Source organism: Arvicola amphibius, chromosome 1 (genome assembly GCF_903992535.2).
Source record: "Arvicola amphibius chromosome 1, mArvAmp1.2, whole genome shotgun sequence".
NCBI classification, from domain to species: domain Eukaryota; kingdom Metazoa; phylum Chordata; class Mammalia; order Rodentia; family Cricetidae; genus Arvicola; species Arvicola amphibius.
In genome coordinates this window covers 182,734,643-182,762,596 of record NC_052047.1, presented here as the reverse complement: position 1 = coordinate 182,762,596, position 27,954 = coordinate 182,734,643, and the positions used below count along the sequence as shown (strand labels likewise).

The 27,954-nt window shown below is 38.4% G+C and overlaps 1 protein-coding gene and 1 pseudogene across 3 annotated transcripts in view; both read left to right on the top strand.

The window, feature by feature from the left end:
• Positions 1 to 27,954, top strand: part of Hpse2 (heparanase 2 (inactive)) — a 598,898-nt gene that overhangs the window by 336,814 nt on the left and 234,130 nt on the right. The window contains exon 4 of one of the 3 annotated variants that reach the window (XM_038330379.1): positions 19,043 to 19,216. The exons of the other annotated variants lie outside the window; for them this stretch is intronic. Within the exon in view, the coding sequence (XP_038186307.1) occupies positions 19,043 to 19,216 (174 nt within the window). The remainder of the gene's footprint in view (positions 1 to 19,042; positions 19,217 to 27,954) is intronic. 3 annotated transcript variants of the gene reach the window in all.
• LOC119820021 lies at positions 21,490 to 24,799 on the top strand (annotated as a pseudogene).

Sequence of the window (27,954 nt, the reverse complement as noted above, 5' to 3'; positions counted from 1 at the left end):
TTCTACATGTGGATGGACATCCAATTTTCCTAGCATCATTTGTGTGCTTTTAGTATTTTTGTAGAAAAAATTAGGTAGCCATTGATAACTTTTCCAGGTCCCAGTACATATGTTCCTACCCACATTCATACAAGCAACCTTAATTATCCTGATGGGTCACACGCAGAGAAAGACATGGAAGTGAGCAGGGGGACTTGCTGAGAAGAGGGGTTTCAGTTCTAGAGAAAGAAGGATCAGAGATGATAACTGGAGATGAAAATAAATAAAATTCATTACATACATTTATGAAACAGTTTAAAGACATTTTACATTTATTTATTTTTGAGATTATAATTTCTTCTTTCCCCCTCCTAAATCCTTCCATGTGCTCCTCATCACTCACTTTCACATTCATGATCTCTTTTTCATTAATTGTTATCTCATGCATATGTGTATATACTTATACATGTATATTCCTAAATATAACCTGTATCTGTATCTTGGTCATAATATGTTTTCAGGGCTATTTGGTGTTGGGCAACCAATTGGTGTGCTCTTCCTTAACAAAGACAGTTTTCCTGCTCTCAGCAGTCCTTAGTTGCTTGTAGTTCTTTTTGTAGGACTTAGACATTGTGGACTTTGCCTCATCTGTTTTGACATGTCTATCAGTGTCATCCTTACGCAGGTCAAGTTTGGCCAGTGTTGCTGGTGAGATTTTATAGGTGTAGCCTATGACAGTACAAGAAGATACAGTCTCACAGCAAACTCCCTGATCTGGGCCTTGCAGTCTTCTCTCTTCCTCTTCCACAATGTTCCCTAAGCTTTAGGTGCAAGAGGGTTTTGTAGATGTATCCACTGAGTCAGGGGCTCCACAGTTCTCCATTTTGATTTGTTATGGCTTTCTGTAGTGGTCCCCATCTTTTGCAAAGAGAAGTTTCCTTGATGAAGAATGGAGACTACACTTATCTGTGGGTACAAGGACAAATGTTTAGATTGTTGCTAGGAATCATGATAGTTTAGTAGTGTTTGTAGAGTCTTCTCCAAAACTATATCTTCAGTAACACTTAAGTTTCCAGTACCAGCCATGGTTTCCCTCTTGCTGAGTGTGTCTTAAGTTCAATCAGAGAGACATTGGTTACCACCAAGGTATTCATGCCACTACTGCACCCTGAGGAGTATAGTGTCATGCTGGTCATAGATATGGTTCATATCAGGCGCCATAACAGGGTAGGACTGTTGGTTGCCTCTATCGCTTGCATGGCCCCTTCTGTCAGTATGAAAGCTAGTCCTCATGGAGGCATTCAGGCCATTGAAACTTCTTCTTTAAAGGTTCGATAGGCATTCATCAGTGAATTTTTTCAATTCTTGAGTTTTGTTTTGTTTTGTGTTTGTTTGTTTGGTTGGTTGGTTGGTTGTGAGACTATCACTGCTTCAGTTTTATTACAGAGTTATTTGGTTTATTTAATTCTTCTTGATTAGTTTTTCTGTGTAATAAATATCTAGAAATTCATCCACTTCTATATTTTCAAATACTTTTAGTCTTCAAGAAATTCCCTTATTATTCCATATAGATGTCTACTGGGAAATGTTTCAATTTAGTAGTACTCATTTTCTCCCTCCTTTCTTTTCTCCCTCCCTCGCTTCATGCTTCACTTCTTCCCATTCTGTCTCCCTCCCTCTTTTTCTTTCTTTCCTCCAAAATTTTTTGAAATATTAAAACTTTCAGGAAAAATGAAAGACTATATTCTGTTGTTTACATTTTGTCATATTTCCTTTCTTTATACCTATATGTTTTTTTCTAAATACTAAATGTATCTCTTATCCATAAGAATATTCTTTTCAATAATCACAATACCATTGCTGTACTTAATGTATAAAATGAGAACATAGTCATTTCAGGGTATGGTTGAGGGGAAGGATTTTATTGTAGATATGAAGGAGAGTACAGAAGAGGTATTGGAGGAGCCCAGAGAAGAGAGAGAAAGTAGTACACTGAACGTGGCCAGCTGAGTGGACTTGGCCGTGTGGATGGGGAAAGCAAGAGAGGAAGACAAAAGAGAAGACCAAGTTGAGCACATGGCTGAAATGGAAAGGGTTCAATAGGAAGCTGGGGGAAAGAGAAGCCCATAAGCTGGAGATGTTTAGAGTAGAGGTCAGGGTGAAAAGAGCCAGGACCCCAGCATAGACTCTGTTATAGGTATTTGTGAAGCTGGGAGAGTCTTGAGGCCAGCATGTACTTTTGGATGCTAATAAGCAACACAGCAATTTGTCCTGAATATCTTTTGGATCTGAGAATATAAGACTTATTGATTCATTGTCACATAATATACAGCTGTTATTATATGCTTTCCTAATTAGCACAATAAAGTCAATGACAGATATCCCACCATCCACCTTATCAATCCTAGACTCCCCCAAAGGATCCTGATTACATTTAGTTTTCTTGTCTCTGTAGTTTTCTTTAAATTTGTCACAGTTTCCCCAACTATATTTTTGTCTTTAATGACATTTACATTTTTACTATATACTTGTGGCTTTACTTTTAAAAATACAAGTCAGTTTTCTTGTAGAATATCTCCTGTATCAGGCTTTCTTTTAGGGGCTACTGACCAACTCCCGACTCATGACATGGCCACTTCTTATTAGTTATGAATGCTTGGCCTAACTTAGGCTCGTTCCTGGATAGCTCTCATAACTTAACCTGTTTCTCTTCATCTATGTTTTGCCTTGGGACTTTTTAAACTTTTCTTTCCTTATGTATATCTTACTTTTCTGTTGTATCCATATCTGGCTGGCAACTGCCTGGATTCTGACCCTGGGTGTGTCCTTCTCTTTCTCCCTCATTCTCTCCTCCTTCCTCTTCCTCTCATTCTTCTCTTATTTATTTTCTCTGCCTGCCAGTCTCACCTATCTGTCTTCTGTCTAGCTATTGGCCATTCAGCTTTTTATTAGACCAATCAGGTACCTTAGGCAGGCAAGGCAAAACAGCAACATATCTCTTCATAATTAAACAAATGCAACAGAAACAAATGTAACACACCTTTACACAGTTAAAGTAATATTCCACAGTATTAACAAATGTAACACACCTTTACACAGTTAAAGTAATATTCCACAGTATAAACAAATGTAACACACCTTTACACAGTTAAAGTAATATTCCACAGTATTAACAAATGTGACACACCTTTACACAGTTAAAGTAATATTCCACAGTATAAACAAATGTGACACACCTTTACACAGTTAAAGTAATATTCCACAGTATAAACAAATGTAACACACCTTTACACAGTTAAAGTAATATTCCACAGTATAAACAAATGTAGCACACCTTTACACAGTTAAAGTAATATTCCACAGTATAAACAAATGTAACACACCTTTACACAGTTAAAGTAATATTCCACAGTATAAACAAATGTAACACACCTTTACACAGTTAAAGTAATATTCCACAGTATAAACAAATGTAACACACCTTTACACAGTTAAAGTAATATTCCACAGTATAAACAAATGTAGCACACCTTTACACAGTTAAAGTAATATTCCACAGTATAAACAAATGTAACACACCTTTACACAGTTAAAGTAATATTCCACAGTATAAACAAATGTAGCACACCTTTACACAGTTAAAGTAATATTCCACAGTATAAACAAATGTAACACACCTTTACACAGTTAAAGTAATATTCCACGCATAAAAAAATGTAACAAATCTTTACTCAGTTAAAATAATATTCCACAACAATCTACAAGTGTGAATTTGTAGGATTGTTCCCTTATGGTTAGATTCTGTTTAATTATTTGGCAAGGATTCTATATAGGGGATAGATATGTGGACAAGCTTTAGTATGGAGAAAGAGTTGGAGGATGCTAAGAAGAGGGCATGTACGGCAATTATTTTGGTGAATAATTTACTGGATTGAATCTGAGTAGCAGTGGTAAGGACCTACGATCCCATCTAGAAAAGATTGTAGATGGACTTCCTGCATGACTCTGGTTATGATAGATGAGAGACAGGGAAGAACACATAATAATTCTGAGATTACTAGAAAATGGCTTCATTCATCAATTCAGAGAATTAGTGTTGGCTTCTGAGATTATTTTTTACATGTATAGTTTAAAATCCACATGAAACATTTAGAGAAAGATATTTGACATGGAAGAAGATCTGAGTTTTAGACAACCACTGAGATAAAGATAGTTGACATGGGATATCTGGGTTTTAGATGAGCCCTAGTCTCTTTAAATTTCAGTGTGGGTATAAAATATTAGCCTGAAGTTAGAAGGTAAGCCTTAGAGACAGATGAGGCTGTACAGATACAGCGTTCACGGAAAAGGGTGGGTTATCAACGACTCTTAGCTAAGATCCTCTGCTATTTTCTTGTAGTTGTTTAGTTTGTCAGAACTTTAAGTTCCAAAGTCATTCCATTAACTTGCTCTTTAGACATCAACTAAACTCAGATTTTCTAGGTTTCATTACAGATTATGTTTGCCCCAACTAGACTACAAAACCAGTGGCATTGACCTCATAGTTATATTGCAGTGATTCATGTTTCAGCCAGGTAAATGTGAAGTGTATCCAAGGATAAGAAGCATACCTCAATTAAGATGGGACTGTCTGACCTACCCACATTGCTATTTGGTTCAGTCCCAGAATGCGAGGATGTGTATATGCAAATCAACCAAACACAATAAAGATGATCATAAATCAGATGTGCATGTACATATGTATGATTCTACAATCTGGATTTCAGTTCTGCAATGGAACGACTCCAGACTGACTTAGCAAAAGACAATGAAAAGAAGATTGTTCTCTCAACTCTGCAATAACTTGGCTTTATCCAGTTTTGTTGCTGTGGTTCTGCTGATGGCTCTCAGTGCATGAAGAAACGAGTCAGGGTTCAGTTGTTCTCCCCACTTCTCAAGAAATCTTTTACACTTTTTCCACAGGTAGAAGCTTAGGATCTCATCAGTACTAAAGAGTGTTATGGCAGTTGTGAATTCCTTCATCCCCAACCATCCCATCTCTAACATGGTTAGAATCACGTCAGATGAACATCTACAAAATGGAAATTTTTATTCAGTGAACTCTGAAGAGATAAAGAGGATGAGGCAATGTAAAAGAAGGGGGAAAACTCAAATACTCCTTGTAGAGAAAGACAAGACTGAGCCCAGTGGAAAGGGCTGATGGTTTGGCTGCCAATATTTGTTACTTAACAACTGACATTTTCCAGACCTCACTTCAGGGAAGGCAACACCTGATTTCACTTAAAGCTGCAGCATCTGCCCTACTACTTTTCCCAGCCAGCCTAATGCCTCACCCACCAGCACCATGATGAGCAAAGGAGAGGATGCAATTAGCTGTGAGTGGGGGTTGGGATGAGTGGAAAGCTAAGAGTCGCTGCTGGAGTTCTGACCTGATAGTGAAGATAGCTAGCTTGGGAGGTTTCTCCCCCATGTGAAAACACAGACAAGTGCCAAGAGGCAAAAGCGAGACTGGCAGGATCAGCTCTACATCCTGTGATTGGCTATGGTGGTGGTGATTGTTTTAATAGCTGTGGCTCTCTAGCCTCTGCTTTCCCCAATCACAGTCACTGCTGGACATGTGGAGTGGATAAAAACATTTCTCTCAAACATTGGTCCTGCCAAAGAGAACTAGTAAAAGATGATCAGAGCACTAATGTTGAATTATTTTGTCTCTCATCTAGAGCTCTTGGGCTCTGCTCCAAAATGTTTGATGATCATGCCCATAGGGGAGAAAAAAAGCACACAACTGAATACACTTCAGAATTTCAATTTTCAAATAATTCTCATATTCGACACTTTGCTAATAACATTTTTCTCTCTAGAATTTAAATATGGATGATTAATCTTAGTGGCATGATGCACCTCTTTTTTATACCCATTCTTTTAGTGAATCTAATCAATCAACAAATGGTAGATATCTAATTTTAAATTAAGCTAATTCTGGAATTATATTTATTACATACTTCTGTATTTGTTGCACTCTCAAATGAGGATCATGATTATATTTCAGTTCTTCTGGTGTCACCGTCCTTTCAAACCCTGTTTAAATATCCCTCCAGAGTCTGAGTAGTCCCTTTTCCTCAGTTTAGTAAGCTGAATAGATGGCCGTAGATCCCTCTTAGGAAGGAGAATTATGATAATATATAATCCTACATTTTTTCCCTAAAGACCTAACTGAAACTCTCTGCTCTGCACAGGAACTCCAAGTGATCAAAGCGTATAGGATGACCATCCTCCTAATCCCACTGATTCATTTTTGGTTTGTGTTTTGTTTCTTTGGTGGCAGAGTGTAGCCATTAAGTAACACCCATATTTCTGTCTGTGTATTTGCTTCTAGAGATGTCATGTTTTGCTATTTCCACAAATCTCTGATAGTAAAGCTCAGCTGGCATCCCTTTGACCTACTTACTACTTGGCCTTCAGGAAGTGAGCATCAATGCTTTCTCTTGCTTTTCCTACCTCCTCCCCAGATCATCTCCATGGTTTTGACAAGACCAAATTTTGACTGTAGATAAAAGTCACCATCAGAGTTCTTAGTGATCCGGTGTCCCTCTCCCGCATACTCACACCAGTCTTGTTGAATAACAGCAAATAAGGAGGGATATGGGCCACTCCCTCCCTAGCTTATGCATTAAATACTTTGTCTTCAGCTTGTGGTGCTGTTTAGGAAGATTGTACGAACTTTAGAAGGTGAAACCTGTCTAGAGAAAGTCTCAAGGATTTTGATGGCCTCTGTTTTTTGTCCCCATTGAGGTAAACAGTCTCCTTCTTTAACATGTTCCTTCTATCGTTACACCCTGCCTTACATTAATGGAGTCAAGAATTATTGATTGAAATCTCTGTAATCATGATCCAAAACAAAAATAAAAAGTCCTTCATTTAAGTTTTTCATATCAAGCATTAGATTGCACTGATGCATATGTAGCAATTACAATGTTTGGGTTTTTTTGTTTGTTTGTTTGTTTTTAGATTTTCTCTAGAACATAGCCTTCAGATAGTCTTCTGGCCTTATATCCATTTTTAACATGGCTATTTCTCTAAGCTCCTCATATCTCCCTCTATAATCTGTCATTGCAACTAGAACACTTCTATTTTGCTCACTATGGTCATAGCCCTTGCCAGGCTTCTAAACATGACAGTAGCAATAATTTTGCCCCATCTCCAGCAATCTTTGCCAGGACATAAAGTCTCATGTCCAAGAAAGTAATCCAAAATCCAGTTCTTTGATCAAGTGCCTTTAAAAATCATGGTCCAAGAGGACATCCTTGGCTCTCCCTAGTAATTCTCACAACTTGTTGGCTGCATCCTATCTTTATTTGTTTAATTGGGTTATACTGAGTTCTAATTATTTGACCATTGTCCAGGACACTACTGGGAACAATTGCTAACTACCTATTGCTTTTTTATGGGTGGAGCATCTTCGCATTTTCTAACACAATGTAGGTAGTACCTCTTACTAGGGAAGGATGAGCTTCCTTGGAAACATTTGGTGTTCAGTAAGGCATTTTCTCCAAATGCCTGAAACGTTCAACCAGATGCCCCTAATTCATATTTTAGACTTTGGGGTTATTCTAACAGACTCTTGGCAGTATAACAGAGCAGACTTGATTCAACACTCAGACACCTCTGAAGACCTGTAGCTGTCAAGATCTCCCTATTTCTACTTAGCCATATTTATTCTTTTAGCACGTCTTCTTACTTACATGCTTCCTGCACTCAGCCTATTGCTTTTCTTCAGGGTCTCAGCAGAGTTCTGTATAATCTAAAACTCAGTTCTCTTTGTATAGATTTCCTCCAATATATTTTAAATCCCTGAATTATTAAAATTACATCTCTCTACCCAGATGGGTGTTTTTCAAATCACTGTCACCAAAATCTCTAGCTCATAAACTGTCACCTTTTCTCAGGAATTATCAGTGCATGCCCACCTACCCCATTCAAGACAACCTTCTTTTTCTCTGCTGCGCTAGCCAGTTTCAAACTCCCATTTCAACACCTGTTTTCTTGGACAGTTTTCAGCCTCATTTGCGATAGTTTAGTTTTCCTAAGCAGGAGACACCAGATTAATATTAGTTGTGTTTGGAGAAATGGAGTACAGACCTAAACAGACCCTCAACAGAGGAATCTCAAATGGCTGAAAGACACTTAAAGAAATGCTCAACATCCTTAGTCATCAGAGAAATGCAAATCAAAACAACTCTGAGATTCCATCTTACACCTGTAAGAATGGCCAAGATCAAAAACACTGATTTGTGCTGGAGAGGATGGGGGCAGAGTAAAGAGAACACTTCTGCATTGCTGGTGGGAATGCAAGCTGGTAGAGCTCCTTTGGATGTCAGTGTGGCTATTTCTCAGAAAATTAGGACACAACCTTCCTCAAGACCCAATATATACTTTGGGGTATATATCCAAAGGATGCTCAACCGTGCCAAAAGCACATGTGCTCAGCTATGTTCATAGAAACTTTGTTTGTCATAGCCAGAACCTGGAAACAACCTAAATGCCCCTCGACCAAAGAATGGATAAGGAAAATGTGGTACATTTACACAATGGAGTACTACACAGCAGAAAAAAAATAACATCTTGAATTTTGCAGGAAAATGGATGGAGCTAGAAAACATTATTTTGAGTGAGGTAAACCAGACACAGAAAGACAATTATCACATGTACTCACTCATAACATAAACATAAAACAAAGAAAACCAGCCCACAAATCACAAGTCACAATCCCAGAGAACTTTAAACAACAATGAGGACCCTAAGAGAGACATACATAGATCTAATCTACATGGGAAGTAGAAAAAGACAAGATCTCGTGAGTAAATTTGGGAGCATGAGGACTTTGGGGGAGAGTTGAAGGGGAGGGGAGCAACAGGGAGGGGAGCAGAGAAAAATGTAGAGCTCAATAAAAATCAATTTGAAAATGCTCAAAAAAAAAAAGACTAACAAGAGGGGAGAAGGGAAATATCAGAGGAGGAGACTATAGTACAGTTCCAGGAAAGTTCCTTCCAGACCCATGTGCTCTTCAATCCAAAATTATCTATAGAAATAGTCTTGCAACTTAATGGGATGAAATTGCCTTATCATCTATGATGTCAATGCTCTGTTACTGAGTAAGGAGCAGCTCATGGAATATGTAACCTTAGTGTGAACAGATTATTAAGGGAAGAAGATCAGCATTTATATCAGTCATTCTGTCTGTTGGAGATTTGGGTGGTATACTTGTGTACATATATACATAGGTTCACACAGTTATATCTAGAGATCATATTCTATTACTATTATATTTTTAAGTTTTTAAATTATAATAAATTATAATTACATCATGTCCTTCATTCTCTTCCTTTCTATCTCTCCCAGGTGCCCCCTACTCCCTCTCAAATCAATGGCCTATTTTTTTCATAATTATTGTTACACGTATTTCATAAATATATAAATACAATCTACTGAATCCATTAGTGTTGCTGTGTGTATATGGTATCAGTGCTGACCACTTGGACTTGGATAACCGATTAGGAGGCCCTTTTCTGGGAGAAACTAATTCTCCCTTTCTCTACAATCTAGTTGCCTATAGTTCTTGGTTTATGGATAGGGCCCTGTGAAACTTCCCCTTCCATTACAGTATGTCTATTGGTATTATTATCCTTCTGATCATATTTAGGCAACCATATTGTTGAAGTATCATGGGTATAGCTTACCTTTCATTTCTAGGAGATACAATCTCACAACAAACTCCCTGGTCCTCTGACTCTTAAAATATTTCTGTCCCCTTTCCACATTGTTTCTTGAGCTTTAGTTACAGAAGCTGCATTGTAGATGTATCTATGACCAACATAGTCTCTTCCACCTGTACTTCCTTTGGCCATAAATTATGAATATAGGTTCATTGTGTGATAGTAGTGACCCACTGTCCTCAGGGGTACACAGGATTGGGGACAATCTAATGGCTCTGGCACCTGTGCACACACAGTGGGTGTATGATCTGTTTTGTGGCTACTCTAAACACAAGAAGGGAGGCAGCATCAAGTGATGGATGTTTCCTTAGTTACTTACTTACTACTTACTATGATTAACCCTGCTCGTGTAAAGAGACTCTGTCACTAGCATCATGGGATTATTCCATTTTTTTAAATCTGTTGAGGTTTGCTTTGTTACTGAGTATGAGGTCAATTTCTGAGAAGGTTCCATGGGGTGCTGAGAAGAAGGTATATTCTTTTATGTTTGAATGGAATATTATATAGATATCTGTTAAGTCCATTTGAGTCATAATATCTGTTAGTTCTCTTATTTCTCTGTTAAGTTTCTGTCTGACAGACCTGTTCAGTGGTGAGAATGGCATGTTAAAGTCTCCAATTATTAGTGTGTGGGACTTAATATGTGATTTAAGCTTTAGCAATGTTTCTTTTACATTTGAGGGTGGCCTTGTATTTGGAGCATAAATGTTCAGTATTGAGATTTCCTCTTTATGGATTTTTTCTTTGTCAAATATGGAATGTCCTTTTTTGTCTCTTTTGATTGATCCTAGTTTGAAATCTATTTTGTTAGATATTAGGATAGCTACCTCAGCTTGTTATAGGTCCATTTGGTTAGAAATTTTTTCTCAACCCTTTACTCTGAGGTGATATCTGTTTTGCAGTTGAGGTGTGTTTCTTGTATGCAGTAGAGGGATGGAATATGTTTTAGTATTCAATCTGTTAGCCTTTGTCTTTTTATAGGTGAGTTGAGTCCATTTATATTAAGGGATATTAATGAACAGTGATTGCTAGTTCCTATCATTTTAGTTTTTGTTGTAGGTAATGTTATTATGTGTGCTTTTTCATTCTTTGAGGTTTGTTGCAATGAGGTCATCTATTGTCTTTGTTTTTGTGGGTGTAGGTGCCTTCCTTTGGCGGGAGTTTTTCTTCTAGTATTTTGTATAGGGTTGAATTTGTGTCTAGGTATTGTCTAAATCTGATTCTGCCATGGAATATCTTGTTTTCTCCATTTATGGTAATTGAAAGTTTTGCTGGGTATAGTAAGATCCCTTGATCTCTGAATGTTTACATATAGCTTGCCCAGAACCTTCTGGCTTTCATTTTTTCCATTGAGAAGTCAGGTGTAATTCTAATGGGTCTGTCTTTTTATGTTACTTGGCCTTTTTCTTTTGAAGCGCTTAATATCCTTTCTTTATTCTGTGTGTTTGGTGTTTTATGTAACAAGGGTACTTTTATTTTTTTGCTCTAGTCTATTTGGTATTCTGTAAGCTTCTTGTACCTTCATAGGGGCATCCTTTAGGTTGGGAAAGTTTTCTTCTATGATTTTGTTGAATATATTTTCTGTGCTTTTAGTTAGACTTCTTCTCCTTCTTCTATCCCCAGTATTCTTAGGTTTGATCTTTTCATGATGTCCCATATCCCATGATGTCTAACATCTCCTGGATATTTTGTGTTAAACTTTTGTTAAATTTATCATTTTTTGACCCATGACTCTATTTCTTCTATTGTATCTTCAACACCAAGATGCTCTCCTTCATCTCTTGTATTCTGCTGTTTATGCTTGCATTTGTGGTTCTTGATCATTTATCCATAATTTCCATTTCCAGATTTCCCTCGGTTTGTGTTTTCTTTAATGTCTGTATTTCAGTTTTCAAGTCTTGAATTGCTTTTCATCTTTTTGATTGCTTTTTCTTTAAAGGGTTTGTTGATTTCTTCCAATTTTTTGTTTGTCTTTTCCTCCACTTCTTTGAGGTAAATTTTTATTTCCTCTTTAAGAGTCTCAAACATTTTCCTAAAGTTACTTTTTAGGTTTTCTTCTTCTGCTTCCTCTGTGTTGGGATGTCCAAATCTTGCTGCTGTAGAACCACTGTTTTGTGTGTGTGTGTGTGTGTGTGTGTGTGTGTGTGTGTGTGCGTGCGTGCGTGTGTGTGTGTGGTACTGTGTTTTCCTTTGTATTGTGCAGTGTGTTCTTACCTTGGTATCTACCCATCTTTTCCTCCAATTGGTGTAGTTGGTGTTGTGTCTCTGGTGATCAGTCCTCCAGGCACCAGTGGGTCCTGGGCTCAGATGATTGATCCTCATGTTGAAGTTGGGACCACGGTCCCATCATGAAGACTATTGCTTGGTGGTGGAGTGGAGGTCGGGCATGGTCAGGTGGGCCTTCCTTGCCTGCTAGTTCCAGTGAGGGTCAAGTGTGGGCACTTTGTGTATTTTTCTATCTATGCACATGCCCTGACTTGGCAGCCATTTAGATTAGTGAGTGCATTCAATAGTTCATTTATAAGTATATGTAACTATATGTGTATATGTGTACGTATATATACAAAGGTATGTACAAACATATGCATCTGTGTCTATGAATATATGTATGTGTATATATATATATCTATATGCATATATACTTACATTTATATGCATGGATTCTACTGATAATCCTATTTCAATCCAATTCCAAAATTGATCCTGGTCTTCTTTCTTTGTTTTTAGTAACTTTTTGTAGTCTAGATTTTTTTAGAATTTATTTGACCAGTTCCCATTTTAAATGAGTTTAGATTATTTTTAGTTTTTGACAATTAAAACAAATATTGCAAAGATACTAAATGTACATTTATCCTGCAGGCTTTTATAAGCATTTATATTGGACAATCTTAAGCGATTGTACATTTACATTTTAATAGATATTCCAAAATATCCTCTAGAATTATCATTCAGATTTTTAGAAACTTGCTTTAGGAGTACTGTTCTTAAAAGTTATATTAGCCTCTTTACTAATTTTAGGGTCCTTTGTGATTTCCTCCTGTCGTCATTTTGATTAGTTCCTAATGGGATTCAAAAGACGTGCTATACTTGTTGAAACTCAGTTTTCCCTTTCATCTAGTTAAAATGATTAATGGAACAATTACTCTCTAGCCCTGAGTCTTCTGATAGTGCTTTAATTTTTTATTCACAGACATTTCCAAAATCTCATTCTCCTCCAACAGCCTTGGTTAAATTGTCGGCATTTATGCCTTCTTTATATCCTAGTTAAGGTTTCATTGCCCTGACTAACCTGGAGATATAAAGCTCTCAGTTTAGAGATATCTTCACTCTTTCAAAATGGCTATGTTCTCCTCCTAGGCAGTTTTCAAACTTGTCTCTCTTAATAGTTGCAATTAAATGCCCCCTGTTGGTTGTACTTACCAAGCCAAATGGTTTCAGATTTAATTGCTGTGCTTCTCTGAATTTCAATAGGCAGTTTCAGAGTGTGCCTCACTCTGAGTTCTCTTTAACATTTTTCTCATATTATTGCTTTTTTCTTTTTAAAGCCTCTATCAGATGACTTCCTAGGGCTCATCAGTATTATTCACTCTAAATTGAAACTTAAAACAATGCGTCTATTTTTTTAGTGCATTGAACAGTGTTTTGCAGTAGCATGACCTGAAGGAAATTTGCTACAATGAACAATGATAACTGAGGTTGGATAGCTAGGGTATAAATATTAAATGACATTGAAAGGTTCGAAATAATACCTGCTAAGTCAGGTATTTATTAGGGTTTATTATGTGCCAGATATTGAATTGATGCTAAACGGTTAGTAGAACAAATACTCCAGTCTGCCTTAAGAGAGAAAGACAGAGCTAAAGAATAAGCCTCATTAGCTAATTGCTATAATAGAAACAGATAAAGAGCCAAGACAGAACAGAGATGCTGTGTCTCTACTTGGCAAGTCAGAAATTCCCACACAGGAAATTACTGATCTTGCTGTGAAGAGTAAAGAAATAAGGAGAAAAGACATACGGGACAGAGTCAACAAGCCTGTAATAACATGAAACATGAGCAAAGGATGGTGGGGAGTTGTAAGATACCACAAATTTCATCAAACTCCAGTATCTTGAAACCCTGTGGGCCAAGTATAAGCATACGCTATTCTTCCTACCCCTTACACTCTCTCTCAGCTCATGTCAATGAAGTTTTTGTGTCCATCTCTGTCTCTCTGTCTCTGTCTCTGTCTCTCTTTCTCTCTTTGTGTGTGTGTGTGCATGTGTGTATATCTGAACCTTGTATGTATTGAACCTTGTATGTATTGTATGTAGACATGTTTCCAAAAACATTCATCTTTCGATCTTTATTTCTAAAGAGAAAGCTCAAAAGCTTTCAGAGCACTGACTCTCAGCATTGCTTGGAAGTTTCCCAAGCCGACTGATGCATAGATCTTTCTGTAACTCCACCACCTTTTTGCTATGCTGTAAAACGATTCCTTAGAATTCTATTCTTGTTACATGCGAGCACATCAAGGCACTAGTATACTCTGGTAGAGAGAATAGAAAGTCAATTTTAAGTATCTGTTTGTTTGGATGGATCCAGGGAGGGAGGCAAGGGGAATATTCCAAGGAGGTTGTATTTGTTAAGCTTCTACTAAATTCTCTGCACTCAAATACATGTATTTCTCTAGTGCACTTTAGAATGCATTTCTTAAATTAGCAATTTAATTTAATCTCTTTGGCCTTTTTCATTTTCATACTTTCATTTCATTACACACATTTTTATGTAACATAAAATATTTGGGTTGTAAGAGCTTTTCAAGATCACTTCATGACATGAACTAATATATGCTAGATGATTAACTTATTTGAAAGATATAGTAAGATACAGTGCTAGACTTGAAGGACTTCATGGAAGAAGACAGATTTAAAATTATCCTTAATAATGTTTTTCTTACACTTTTAACATTCTACTTCTCAACTTTTTATTTCATTTGCAAACTCTAAATTTTATTCTACATTCTACATCTTTTTGTAGATTATTTTTCCTTGCAGTGAGTGAACCATCAACTCATGAAGTCACAGACTGAGGTGCCTTTGTGTTTAATGTGTGTTTACCTAATATATATGAAACACCATTAGATAGGCATAAGTTCAAAAAAAAAGTCTAAGTAAAGGTAGACAATTTACCCCAAATTGCTATCAGTCATTTATACTAAATTTTGACACATTCTAGTAGGATTTTTTTATGGAAACTTTGTTTAATGAATAAAACTAAATCCTGCAAATGTAAGCATTTGTCATTGTATAGCTGACAAACTGTAAATGGTCCTCGTAAGTGTAAAAAGCTCTGGTGAAAAATCATTTTTCTGTCAACATAATTAAAGTTTGTGGCACATATATTAAAGGACCTTACAATGGTCCTCTTCTGATCTTTTAATATTCAGACTATTTGGGGGAGCTATAATGATTCTCAGGTGTCAGGAACCTCTAGACAAAGTTGTTTTATCTAAATCAAAGCATGATAGTGTAACTATTCAGTTATAGGTACAATCTAATTATTATTGCCAATGGTCTTTTAAGCAATAATGATTTTCCTTTAAAATATGTTTTATTTGCTTAGTTTCTTAGCCTATTCTTTTATATAATTTTACCTTCCTCAGAAAGGATACTGAAAAAATCTTGAGTTTTTTTTTTTTTTTTAAATTCCTTGTCAGTCTTTCTTATCTCTGCCCTAAGAAGGCCTGGAAGTCCTACCACAAGTTTCCAGCGAATGAGCACTATGGAGATGTGCTGTGCTAAGTGCAAGGGCAGATGACTGTAGTGATGAGGAGAGCAGGCCTGCTTTTCGCCCTGCCCTGCTCCCGCACGGCTAGCTTTACACCCGAAATAATAACACACAAATTGTATTCTTTTAAACACTGCCTGGCCCATTAGCTCTAGCCTCTTACTGGCTAACTCTCACATCTTGATTTAACCCATATTTAGTAATCTGTGTAGCACCACGAGGTGGTGTCTTACCGGGAAGGATCTTAGCCTGCGTCCATCTCGGAGAGGAGAGTCATGGAGACTGCCTGAGGCGTCTGCCCCACTGCCTTCTTCCTCCCAGCATTCTGTTCTGTCTTCCCCACCTACCTATATTTTGACATATCAGGCCAAGCAGTTTTCTTTATTAATTAACCAATGAAAGCAACAGATAGGTAGAAGACCCACCTACATCATTTCCACTTTTTCTGTTTAAACAAAAAAGAAAGGCTTTCACTTTAACATAGTAAAAGTACATATAACAAAACAGCTATCAAGTAAGAATTACAGTTACAATATTTATATCTACTTTATCTTTTCTCATAACTAAGGAAAACTATAACTATCTATTCATTCTTCAACTCCATCAAAGACTCCAGAAGGATATAATATTACCTAAGTAAACAAGAAGTAAGCAACTTCCAAAACTCTAGAAATGACAGAGACATCTCACTGCCTGAACAGTTACCCAAAGTTCCTCTGTACCGTTGGTGCATCCATCTTCGGCCTACAGGCCCATAGTATCCAGCAGACATTTCCATGAAACAGGAAATTCCAGACAGTTCAGTCACTTTCTGCTGTGTCCTGCAGAATGTCTTGCATACTCTTTCATGAATCAGGAACCCTGAAAGACCATCTCACCTTTAGGCAAGTTCAGCAGTCCTCTTTCTGTGGGTTCTTTGTGTCCAGTTTATGCAGCAGTCCAGGCAAGGGCAATTTCTTGCCCAAATGGCTATCAAACTCCATAAGGATCCTCTTCGATGCCCATCATCCTCTTGAAGTAGCTCGTGCTGCCAGGAGCAGACGTGTCTCATTGTCATGAAAAACCCTAAATTATTAAAACATTTAAAATACCATATTCTGTAGTCTTTGAAAGATATGAAGAATGTCTATCTAACTGAAATATATCTCTATATATCTAGAAAATCTAACATGACTGCAAGCCTAACTATTATCGATGATTATCCATTAACAATCTATATTTCCTATTTATACATTACATTTTTAAATGAACTACACAATCACAATACCTTAATCAATATCAGAAATACATATACATATAACAAAATTGACCTTAAAATCCATACCAATGCAAATTATTCATATCTACTTCAACCCCATCAAAGATCTGAGACGGGAAATAATCTTACCTGAGTAATTAGGAAGTGCAATTAAACAACTTCCAAAACATGCAACAAATCACAGAGACAACTAGCTACCTGGGCAATCACCCAAAGTCACGTTTGCAGCATTGAAGCAACCAACTTTGGCTAAGGCCTAACATAACTGACATACCATTTTCAAAGGCAAGAAACTTTTCAAAACTATCTTACCCTGTCTTGGCAGGATATGACAGTCCTGTTTTATCAATTTATGGATACTCTGTATCTCTGACAGTGGTTGAGGTATGGGCATTTCTTTGCCCAAAGGCCAGTTCTGCCAAGAAGAAAGGCTCCAGGTGGAGTGTCTTTGGTGCTCAACATTCTTTCAGGAATAGATCGGTGTTTCCAGGAGCAATTGTGTCTCACTTCCCCACCTACCTATATTCTGACATATCAGGCCAAGCAGTTTTCTTTATTAATTAACCAATGAAAGCAACAGATAGGTAAAAGACCCACCTACATCAGATTACTTCCCCTGTTCTTTAAAACTAAAATCAAAATCTTTGGACAAATCTTTTTTTCTTCTACTTCTGTTTCTTTTTTTAAATTTGATTAAACTATAACCATATCATCCCCCTCCATCTCTTCCCTCTAGTCCACCCCACCCTCTGTCACTCCCACACTCTCTTTTAAACTCAAGGCTTCTTTTTAAAAATTCTACTCATTACATATATGTGTAGTAAATATATAAGTTAAGCCCAATGGGCCCATTTAATATTGCTTATGTGTGTGTTTTATAGCTCAACATAAGATCAGATAATCATTTAGAGGCTCCTTCCTGGGGAAGACAAATTCCCTTCCTCTCAGCAGTCATGTCTCAGAGCCTACAGTTCTTCATGTAGGGGTAGGGCCCCATGAGCATTCATGTAGGGGTAGGGCCCCATGAGCATTCATGTAGGGGTAGGGCCCCATGAGCATTCATGTAGGGGTAGGGCCCCATGAGCATTCATGTAGGGGTAGGGCCCCATGAGCATTCATGTAGGGTAGGGCCCCATGAGCATTCATGTAGGGTAGGGCCCATGAGCATTCATGTAGGGTAGGGCCCCATGAGCATTCTCCCATCCATATTGGCAAGTCAACTGCTATTATCAGCAGCCATATTGTTGAGATTTAGTGGGTAACTTCCCTGTCATATCTATAAGACAGAATGTTGCAGTATTCTTTCTGGTATTGAAAACTGATGAAAACTTTTGGGGTGAGAGAAACTGATGACAGCAGTAAAGGAAAGATGATTGGCAGGGTGGAAAGAATCTAGAAATAAATGGACATTGTAGTAATTATCCAAATGGAAAAGAACCAGAAATGAGTTACTGAAGCAAAAATAATCAAGGGATAGGGTAGATATGAGACATTTGGTATCAAAGTATTGGTTCTGGGTTCATGATAATAAACATATGTGCAAAATGGTTATAGGATTTCCATCTCAAAAATACTAGAAATGTGGATCAGAGTGAAATGCCTTGGAACTCTTGGTCAACTGTTATTTTCTAGTTAGTCTTTTGTGACTTTGTACCTTAACAGGATTACTGTCAGTAAAGCATGAATATAGACTTAAGAATACTAGAACTTAAGCCGGGCGGTGGTGGCGCACGCCTTTAATCCCAGCACTCGGGAGGCAGAGGCAGGCGGATCTCTCTGAGTTCGAGGCCAGCCTGGTCTACAAGAGCTAGTTCCAGGACAGGCTCTTAAAAAAAAAAAAAAAAAAAAAAAAAAAAAAAAAAAAAAAAAAAAAAAAAAAAAAAGCTGCAGAGAAACCCTGTCTCGAAAAACAAAAACAAAACAAAAAAAAAATACTAGAACTTTTGATTTTCCCCCCAAAATCTAGGAAGCCAGCTACTGTGAGAAATCTTCCTTCCTCTCTTAAACATCAGCAATTGCACCTTTTGTTAACAAGCAGATGCACTGTGAGCTAGGCTTGGTTGCCAACTTGCAAGCTCTGTCTGAAATTCTGAATACTGCTTCCCCAAAATCACCTCAAAGTGCATTTCAGGTCAGAAGGTAATAGTCTGTTTTAGAGGTTGTCTGTGCATTTCCTTACTAGCAGGAAAGGCTTTCTGTAGAAGCTAATATTTTCCTTTTGTTGAGATTTGAAAGTTATAAGCCTTTCTCTGCTTCTTCCCAGCCAGGTCTCTAGACAAACTTTATAACTTTGCTGATTGCTCTGGACTCCACCTGATATTTGCTCTAAATGCACTGCGTCGTAATCCCAATAACTCCTGGAACAGTTCTAGTGCCCTGAGCCTGTTGAAGTACAGTGCCAGCAAAAAGTACAACATTTCTTGGGAACTGGGTAATGGTAAGTAAGGATGTCATTTCCTATGAATTGATAAAATAAAGGGGAAAATAAGTTGACTTGAAATATCTTAGTCAGTGGCTCCCTTTAGGGGTTTGGCCCAGAAAACAGTTGGAATGCTTGGACCCTGAGTTGACTGTTGTCTTAGGGTTTCTCTTACTGTGATAAAACACCATGATCAAAAGCAACGTGGGGAAGAAGGGGCTTATTTGCTTTACATATCCCAAGTCACAGTCAACAGAGTTAGGCCAAAACAGGAACTCAAACAGGGAAGGAACCTGGAGGTAAGAGTTGATGGAGAGGCCTGGAAGGGTGCTGCTTACTTGCTTGCTCCTCATGGTTCACTCAGCCCGATTTCTTATAGACCCCAGGACCATCATCCCAGCAGTGGCCCCACCCACAATGGGCTTGATCCTTCCCCATCAATGACTATTAATAACATGCCCTACAAGCCTGACTACAGCATGATCTTTTGAAGGAATTTTCTCAATTCTCTCCTCTCAAATGACTGTTGCTTGTGTCAAGTTGACAAAAAACTAACCAGCATAATTGTCAGTATGGTCTAAGACCAAAATAGTTAAGGACAGTAGATTTAATTAATTCATAGCACATAGTTCTTTCTAGATAGCTCCTTCCATATATTGTATATTGTGCCCCCCATACACACAGAAAAGAAAAAGAGAAAGAAAGAAGGAAAGAAGGAAAGGAAAGGAAAGGAAGGAAGGAAGGAAGGAAGGAAGGAAGGAAGGAAGGAAGGAAGAATTAGTATGTTGATCAGTGACTAACTTAACTTAACTTAACTTGATGTTAAGCCAGATAAAATCTGAGCTGTATTATGCAGTGCATAGTCTAGAAACTATGGCCCTGAAAGATGATCCTTATAAAATAGCTCACTGGTTTTTTGCCAGACAAATTCTTGGAGCACCACATGCATTGCACAGGTGCACTTGCTCATATTTATTGCACACTGGAACTTGAAGTTTTCTTAACAAGAAGGCAAGGGAGAAGAAAAATAGGAAGAAATTCCATATTTTAATGGCATTCATAAATAGAATCCAACTTTCATCTTCTCTCTTTTTCTGTTCTCTCTTCCATTTCTGGAATAGAGAAAATTTAAAAAGAATTATGGCATAAAGTAATAAAGACTTTACTAAAGCAAAAGATAAATGGTTTGCCTTAGGTCTGGCTCTGTTTGTTTGTTTGTTTGTTTGTTTTTAATATATTGTGTTTCATAACTAAAATTTTTGATTTTTTTAAAACTAGCTACAGATAAACTAGAAAATCAAACCTTACTTATGAGTGGTTGATGGAAATACTTTTTCAGAGTTTTTGAGATCTTGGAGCATGAGTTTGTTCAACTAAAATAAATCTTTATCTGGTGTAACCGGAGCAGTTGGGTAGTAAGATCTAGTGAGAAGAGATGAATATATCTTCCTATATAGTTATCTATTAAGAATTGCCCCCTGATTTATTCTTGCCTTCAAACTGCCCTACACAGTTCAAAGGAGGAATTAAGTACATTCAAAGAGTGCTATTACTTGGCCACAAAACACATGATTCTCACCATCATTCTTTTAAATGCCTCTTTAAGGCCTAACAAAAGTAAGGATCATTTGGAGGGAGGTAAAAAGGCAATGACATGGATATGAAAACAGTGAAGTAGATAGGGCTGGAGAAGCACAGAACCAAATTCATGAATTTAATATCAACAAAGCAGAACAAAAGCATGAGTTGACTTGTGTGTGTTCGGTGGGTCAGTTTTGACTCTCTGCCCTGGACAATTTTAGCATAGCCCTTTCTTTTTCTTCCTTCTCTTCTCTTTTACATGTCTTCTTTTCAATTTTCAGCCGTATCAAGTACATTCTCACTTACAATAACACCTTTACAAGCAGGGCATGATAATTTTCAGATTTCAGGTAAAGCTGAGAGAGAACAAACTGTGCTATTGCACATCAGTTAAGATCTCTTTTGTTATTCTTTGACATTTCATATACTCCTTTAAAATATTTTAAGTATTTGATAGTTTCATTCCTAACCTACCCATGTCAGTTTATCCTTTAGGGTTTCCAGATTAATTTGTTTTGCAGTGACTGGGTACTTCTTGTATCAGAATCTGATCTTCCAAGATAGCAATACATTCTGTTCATAGTTTTCTGCATTGTATATGTGTCCTTTCCCTTTCAAAATTGTCTGCATGTTCACTATTCTTGTCTAGACCTGTTTCTCCAGTTTTCTGTCCATTTTCTTTTCTATGATTTTATCTTTGGATAGAATGAATGACAAGGACCTCAGCCAATCCTCATCCCCCATCCTTCCATCTGCCCATTCCTCCTAACTATCACATCATCTCTTGCACAAACTCAGTGTATGAAAAACCAAGTGAGGAATTTTGCTTAGCCCAAGTGAAAGCCAGGTAAATGTTTAGCAAAGGATAAATACATCTAGATGAATAGTACAATAATAATAACTTCTAGATGACTGGATTTGCGGTGTCTAAATCTACTTTTCGATTTATTCTTCAAAGTTGAAGAATAATAAGGACTACTGTCACCAAAGCAAGCCATCCCTAACATCAAGAGGCAACAATTAAGAATGTTTAGGATTCAAAGGTCTAAGAAGCAAGGCTTACTTGACGCAAAGTTTTTAGAAATTTTATTCTGTGTCTATAAAGTGTGTGTGTGATATTAAATAGCAAAAAAATTGTAAACTTTGTAATTGATTAATACCGACTGAGTGGTAATTTTAATATATTTGTATTAGTCATCAGTAAACTAAGAATAAAGAATAGTAGAGAATTCCAAAGCTGAGATGCAACTGGGGAAATTTAGAAGAATTTCAATTCAGTTCTGCTCTAGTGAAGTAGTGTTCTCTTTTAGAAACCATATTTAACAATAAAATTTGCTATAAAATAATACACTACTTTTAGTTGAATGACCACAATTCTATATTTTGAGTTGAAAATTCATTATATAAATGCTTATTTCCATAAACTAGAAAAATCTCTTATAGTTAATTATTAAATCAGTGTCAGATCTTTGTACCCACACCAGGTTCATATATGGTCATTTGTGCTCTTATGATTTTTAGCTACAGAATTTGGTTCCTTAGGGTCTATTGAGTCATTTGACAAAACAAAAACTTTGACTTTAGGAAGCAGTTTTTAAAGATGATTATTATTGTCATACTAGCTACCCAGGTTTATTCATTCTATGCTGGACATTTATTTGACTTTCATTCAGGATTGTACTAATAAATAGATAACTGTAACAAATAAATAATATTTATATTTTTACAATGTATATCTGTATATGTGATAGCTTTGTAAAACCCAAACATGAGAGGAACCACAATTTTGAAGCATATTACCAGATATTTATGAGTATAAATCATAGCTTGGAAAAGTGTTTCAGAGTATAAAGTTTTGATGTTCAGGCAAGACTAGTAGGGGAAAATAGGAGGAGGAAGAGGCAAAGTGAAAATGCTAGTTTCTATGTGCTTGCTTTTCCTCTTTCCTACTTCCAGTCTGCATCTCAATGCCACCTTCTTCTTGTTCTTCCTGCCATGTATATTCTCACACACATAAACGCGGTACTTATTCATTCTTATGCTATATATGCATATATATGTGCATTATGTGTGTATATATATATATATATATATGTATATGTGTGTATTGGGCACATAGTATGCAAAATACTGTACCAAGTGGGGTAGAAGTGAAAGAATGTCCCCAAACCTCATGTTGGTTAATCTTGATTGAGGAAGAGTGCCTAGATGCGTCCAATTGTGTCTGCATTTCTAGAAGTGGAAACTAAGTGGAGGAAGGCCTGCCTGAATGTCCCAATCACCCACTCAACCTTTAGAGTGGGGACTGATAATGGAATAAAAGAAGAGAAGGGCATGTACTAGTAAAAGTATTTTCTCTCTCTCTCCCTCCCTCCCTCCCTCCCTCCCTCCCTCCCTCCCTCCCTCCCTCCCTCCCTCTCTCTCTCTCTCTCTCTCTCTCTCTCTCTCTCTCTCTCTCTCTCTCTCCTTCCTGACTAGCACTAGGTGAAAAACTTTGCCACACACTACACTCCTTTTGCCTCACCTGAGGCAGTTGGTCAGTTCTGTACTGAAACCCTTAGACAAAATCAGCTCCTCTTCCCTTAAAATTGTTATCTGGGGTACTTGTCAAAGTGATAGAAATTCCAATATACAAACACACACATGCACACATGCATGCATGCGCACACATACATACACAAAATTGGCACCAAGAAGTAGGATTGTCAGTAAAAGCTCTTAGCTGAAAAATATGTCTCAGGAACCTGTTTTTTAACTGGCTTGTGGGAGGCCTGGAAATGTGCACTGGAGAAGCCTTAGAATGATATAACTAGAGCCTGATAGGTGATTATGGTGACAGCGCTGATGGCCAGAAAGCCCATAGGACTATGACTATGTCAGGACTATGCTTGTGACATCTCACATGGAAATAAGAAATCTATTGAGAATTATATTGGAGGGTCTCATTGTGCTGTGACCCCTACAACCTGCAGTTCCAGGCCCATGACACCTGTGATAGACCCCAACTGAAGGCCCAGTCGTGCCCAGGCCTGCCACCATCCGCAGAGTCTGGTCTAGCCAGGCCCTATCACTGCAGGTGGAGCATCTGCTGCACTACCAGTTTTCGCTGTACTGAGACATCCTCATGTTCTGCAGTAAACATGCTGGTTTTGGATGGTGTCATCCAGTGCCCTATCAGGGGCAGGTTCTCACCCTAGGAGATGAATGCTAACCTGCTGCTCTATAGCCACCCAACCTGCCGAAGGTACTGATCCCTGGGCTTGAGATGGGGGCATCCTGCTGGAAGTGGTGAATCTTCCATCCTGCTGGAAGGCTCTAGTGAGCCTGGTCTAGCATGAGATAGATGAGCATGTCATCAAAGACTCTAAAATGACCATGGGTAGTCATGGTCATTGGCTATTCCAGCTTCAAGCTAACCTTTCATGATAGTAATGGCTCTGAGTTCATGAAACAGAACCAGGATGCCTTCATCCTCATCATTACCAACTTCTCAGACCCAGTGGGTTTTGCTGAGAGCCCCTTCAAGGTGTCCAATTACCATCTCATGGAAACAGCTCCCAGGGAAGACAGCATCATTTACAACCTCATCATTACCAACTTCTCAGACCCAGTGGGTTTTGCTGAGAGCCCCTTCAAGGTGTCCAATTACCATCTCATGGAAACAGCTCCCAGGGAAGACAGCATCATTTACTGCCAGGACAAGTGCCAGTGACTGCACCTGGACCTCGCCAAAGAAAGAGGCACTTCTACAAATCCTTGATCCCTGTGGTGAACTATACCTACTGCACCATCCCCACCTACCCCAGAGGCCAGATTGACTTCATGATGTGTAGCAAAATTCCATCACCAACTTCCTGACACAGGCCCAGGTGGAGCAGGTGCAGCTAAAACTATAATTCTGACCACACAACCTTGTACAAGGCTCTGAATGACATAAGATGTCCACTGCAACACCACCCAAGACCTCAATTGGACTGGACAAAGGAACTTCCAAGGTGTCTGGGACCCCACAAGCCTTGAACCAGATTCCCAGGTGGCTCTCACCCATCAGTCAAGTGTTACAGGCCCCAGAATGCTGCCTGGCCTGCTGGGTAAACTCTATCCCTGTGTGTGTGTCTCTGTCTATTTCCTACAGTGCTGTCTATGGCCTCTGTTGTCCAGCAAAAAACATGTGTATTTATAACAAGCACAAAGAGAGAGGTGTATTGGAGGCCATTCATGTTACATTGTGACTAAGAAATTATCTATTTTTGTTCATTCCCTGACACTTTGTAGGAGGCTTAAAGGTGATGGACTAATTAATCTATCAAAGGAAATTTTATTGCATCCAGCCCTGAATTGAGTCTTTAGGAAGAGTGTAGTGAGGAGTGGCGGGCTGCATCCCACCACCCGGCTCCCTCACGACTAGCTTTACACGTGAAATAACAACACACAAATTGTATTCTTTTAAATACTGCCTGGCCCATTAGTTCCAGCCTTATTGTCTAATTCTCACATCTTGCTTTAACCCTTTTCTAATAATCTGTGTAGCACCACGAAGTGGTGTCTTACTGGGAAAGATTCAGCACGTCTGACCTGGTGGCTGGCTTCATGGCATCTGTCTCCCTGAGGAGAGGCACGGCGGTCTGTCTCAGAGAGGAGAGGCAGGGCAACTGTCTGAGCCATCTACCTCACTTCCTTCTTCCTGTTCTGTCTACTCCACCCACCTAAAGACGGGCCTATTAAATGGGCCAAGGCAGTTTCTTTATTAACAAATGAAATCAACACAAACAGAAGACTCTTCCACATCAGAAGAGTTTTGATGATTGCCTTTGTCTATATTTATCATAAACTTTGGGAGAAAAGAGAATAGAAAGATTTGAAGATTTTGAATAACTTTCAGCTTGGGCAAAAGACACATGCTCAAATTTGGGACTAAGGAGAGTGTTGAAGACATTGCTTTTATTTTTTTTAAATGATAGCATATGCTTTGCACCAGAACAAGAATGAAAGATACCTTGAGTGTCTCTTGGAAGATGGCCAGACACCACCCATTGCAGAACCAGGGGTATAAAGGAGTAAATTTATTTGAAATATTTTGCTTGAGGAAGAGAGTTTGGGCTGCGTTGTCAGTACAGAGCCTCCTTGAAAAGTGTTGCCACACATCCAACAACCCATGTGCTCTTCTGCTGAAGCCTGGGTCCAGGAGGGCCAAGTAGCTGCTTGGGCTGTAGCACACCTAGGTGTTGTCCATCTGTTGCTTGGTTTTTAGGCAAACAAAGCATGGGAGACACAGGGTCATGATTGCTATCCAGATTTCAAATGAAAGCCTGGAAGGCAGGCGAATGTACAGCAGGGATAGAAACCTTCCTTACAGGGGACCCCAGAAGAACAATGCATGAAGCTCAGAGAGTGAAGTTAGATGTGTGCTGGAGACCACAGGAAGTTGGAGACTCTTGGAACATGGAACATTTGCCAAGGAAATCCACAGTCAAGAGAAGAAGCTGTTTAGGAGAGAAGGGGGGTGGTCTGAAATTCACAAGACAGCAGGATTGCAATTGACTAAGCCCTTTGAAGCTCACAGCACACCACCATGTGCCCCAGATGCTGGACCTGCATCCACAGTATAAAGTTTGCCCTGCTGGATTTCAGTTTTACTTTGGTTCCATCCCTCCATATACTCTCATTCTTCCCCTTGGAATTGGCAGTACTTACTCTGTGCCACTGTATACCGAAAATGTTTCCTTTTTTATTTTATAGTGGCTCACAATTAAATGTTTGCAAAGGAGGGGAGAAGAGGAGAGTTGAGGAGAACTTGAAGGAATTGGGTTAGTCGAGATGGAGGAAGGACAGAGATGAGAACAAGGAAAGAGATACCTCGATTGAGGGAGCCATTATAGGGTTAGCAGAAACCTGTCTCTAGAAAAATTCCCAAGAATCCACAAGGATGACCCCAGCTAAGACCCTAAGCAATAGAGGAGAGGGGGCCTGATCTTGACTTGCCCTGTAGTCAGACTGATGAATATCTTAAATATCACCATAGAACCTTCATCCAGCAACTGATGGAAATAGAGGCAGAAACCCACATCGGAGAACTGGACTGAGCTCCCAAAGTCCAGTGGAAGCGTGGGAGGAATGAGAATATGAGCAAAGAGACCAAGACTATGATGGGGACACCTACTGAAACAGCCTACCTGAACTAATGGGAGCTTACTAACACCAGCCGGACTGGGAAGGAACAAGCATAGGACCAAACTAGTCCCTCTAAATGTGGTTGACAGTTATATGACTGGGGCAGACTGAGGGGCCACTGGCAGTGACACCAAGATTTATCCCTACTGCATGTACTGGCTTTTTGGGATCCTATTCTTTTTAGATGCATACCTTACTCGGCCTAGATATAGTAGGGAGGGCCTTGGACCTTCCACAAAGCAGTGCCTTTCCCTCTCTGAGGATGGGATGGGGTTAGGTGGGAGGGTGTGTGGAGGGAATAAGAGGAGGAAGGGAAGCCGGGCGGTGGTGGCGCACGCCTTTAATCCCAGCACTCTGGAGACAGAGGCAGGCGGATCTCTTTGAGTCGAGACCAGTCTGGTCTACAAGAGCTAGCTCCAGGACAGGCTCTAAAGCTGCAGAGAAACCCTGTCTCGAAAAAAACCAAAACAAAGAGGAGGAAGGGAGTGGGAACTTGGATTGGTATTTTTAAAAAATCAAATAATAATAAAAAAGGAAGAAACCTTTGGACTTAAACTCTTGAGCTATGTTGGAACTATTGAGAGTTTGGTAAAGGATTCATATATTTTCAGAGGGAATATACAGAATAAAGAACATGTAGGATAAATTTAAAGTTATTACTCATTACTACTATAAAAAGAGGGCTTTTTAATTTGAAAAAACTAAATTACAAATTATGAAAGTTACTATGCCAACATAAAACATGGATTAAATATATATTAATGCACAAAATTGTGGATAAATTAATAGATATTTTAAAATATTTTTAAAGAACTTAAGTAGCTTGTAGACTGATATTGACTGTATTTACAGATATGTGACTTCAATGACATGTCAATGATTTCTCTAATTGAGGTTCACAAGCAACTGAAGACAATACAGCTTTTTTGCTTATAATATTGAATATGTACCAGTGGGTGACGATTTACAAGACATGAGACCAAATTCTGAATCTTATTAAAAAG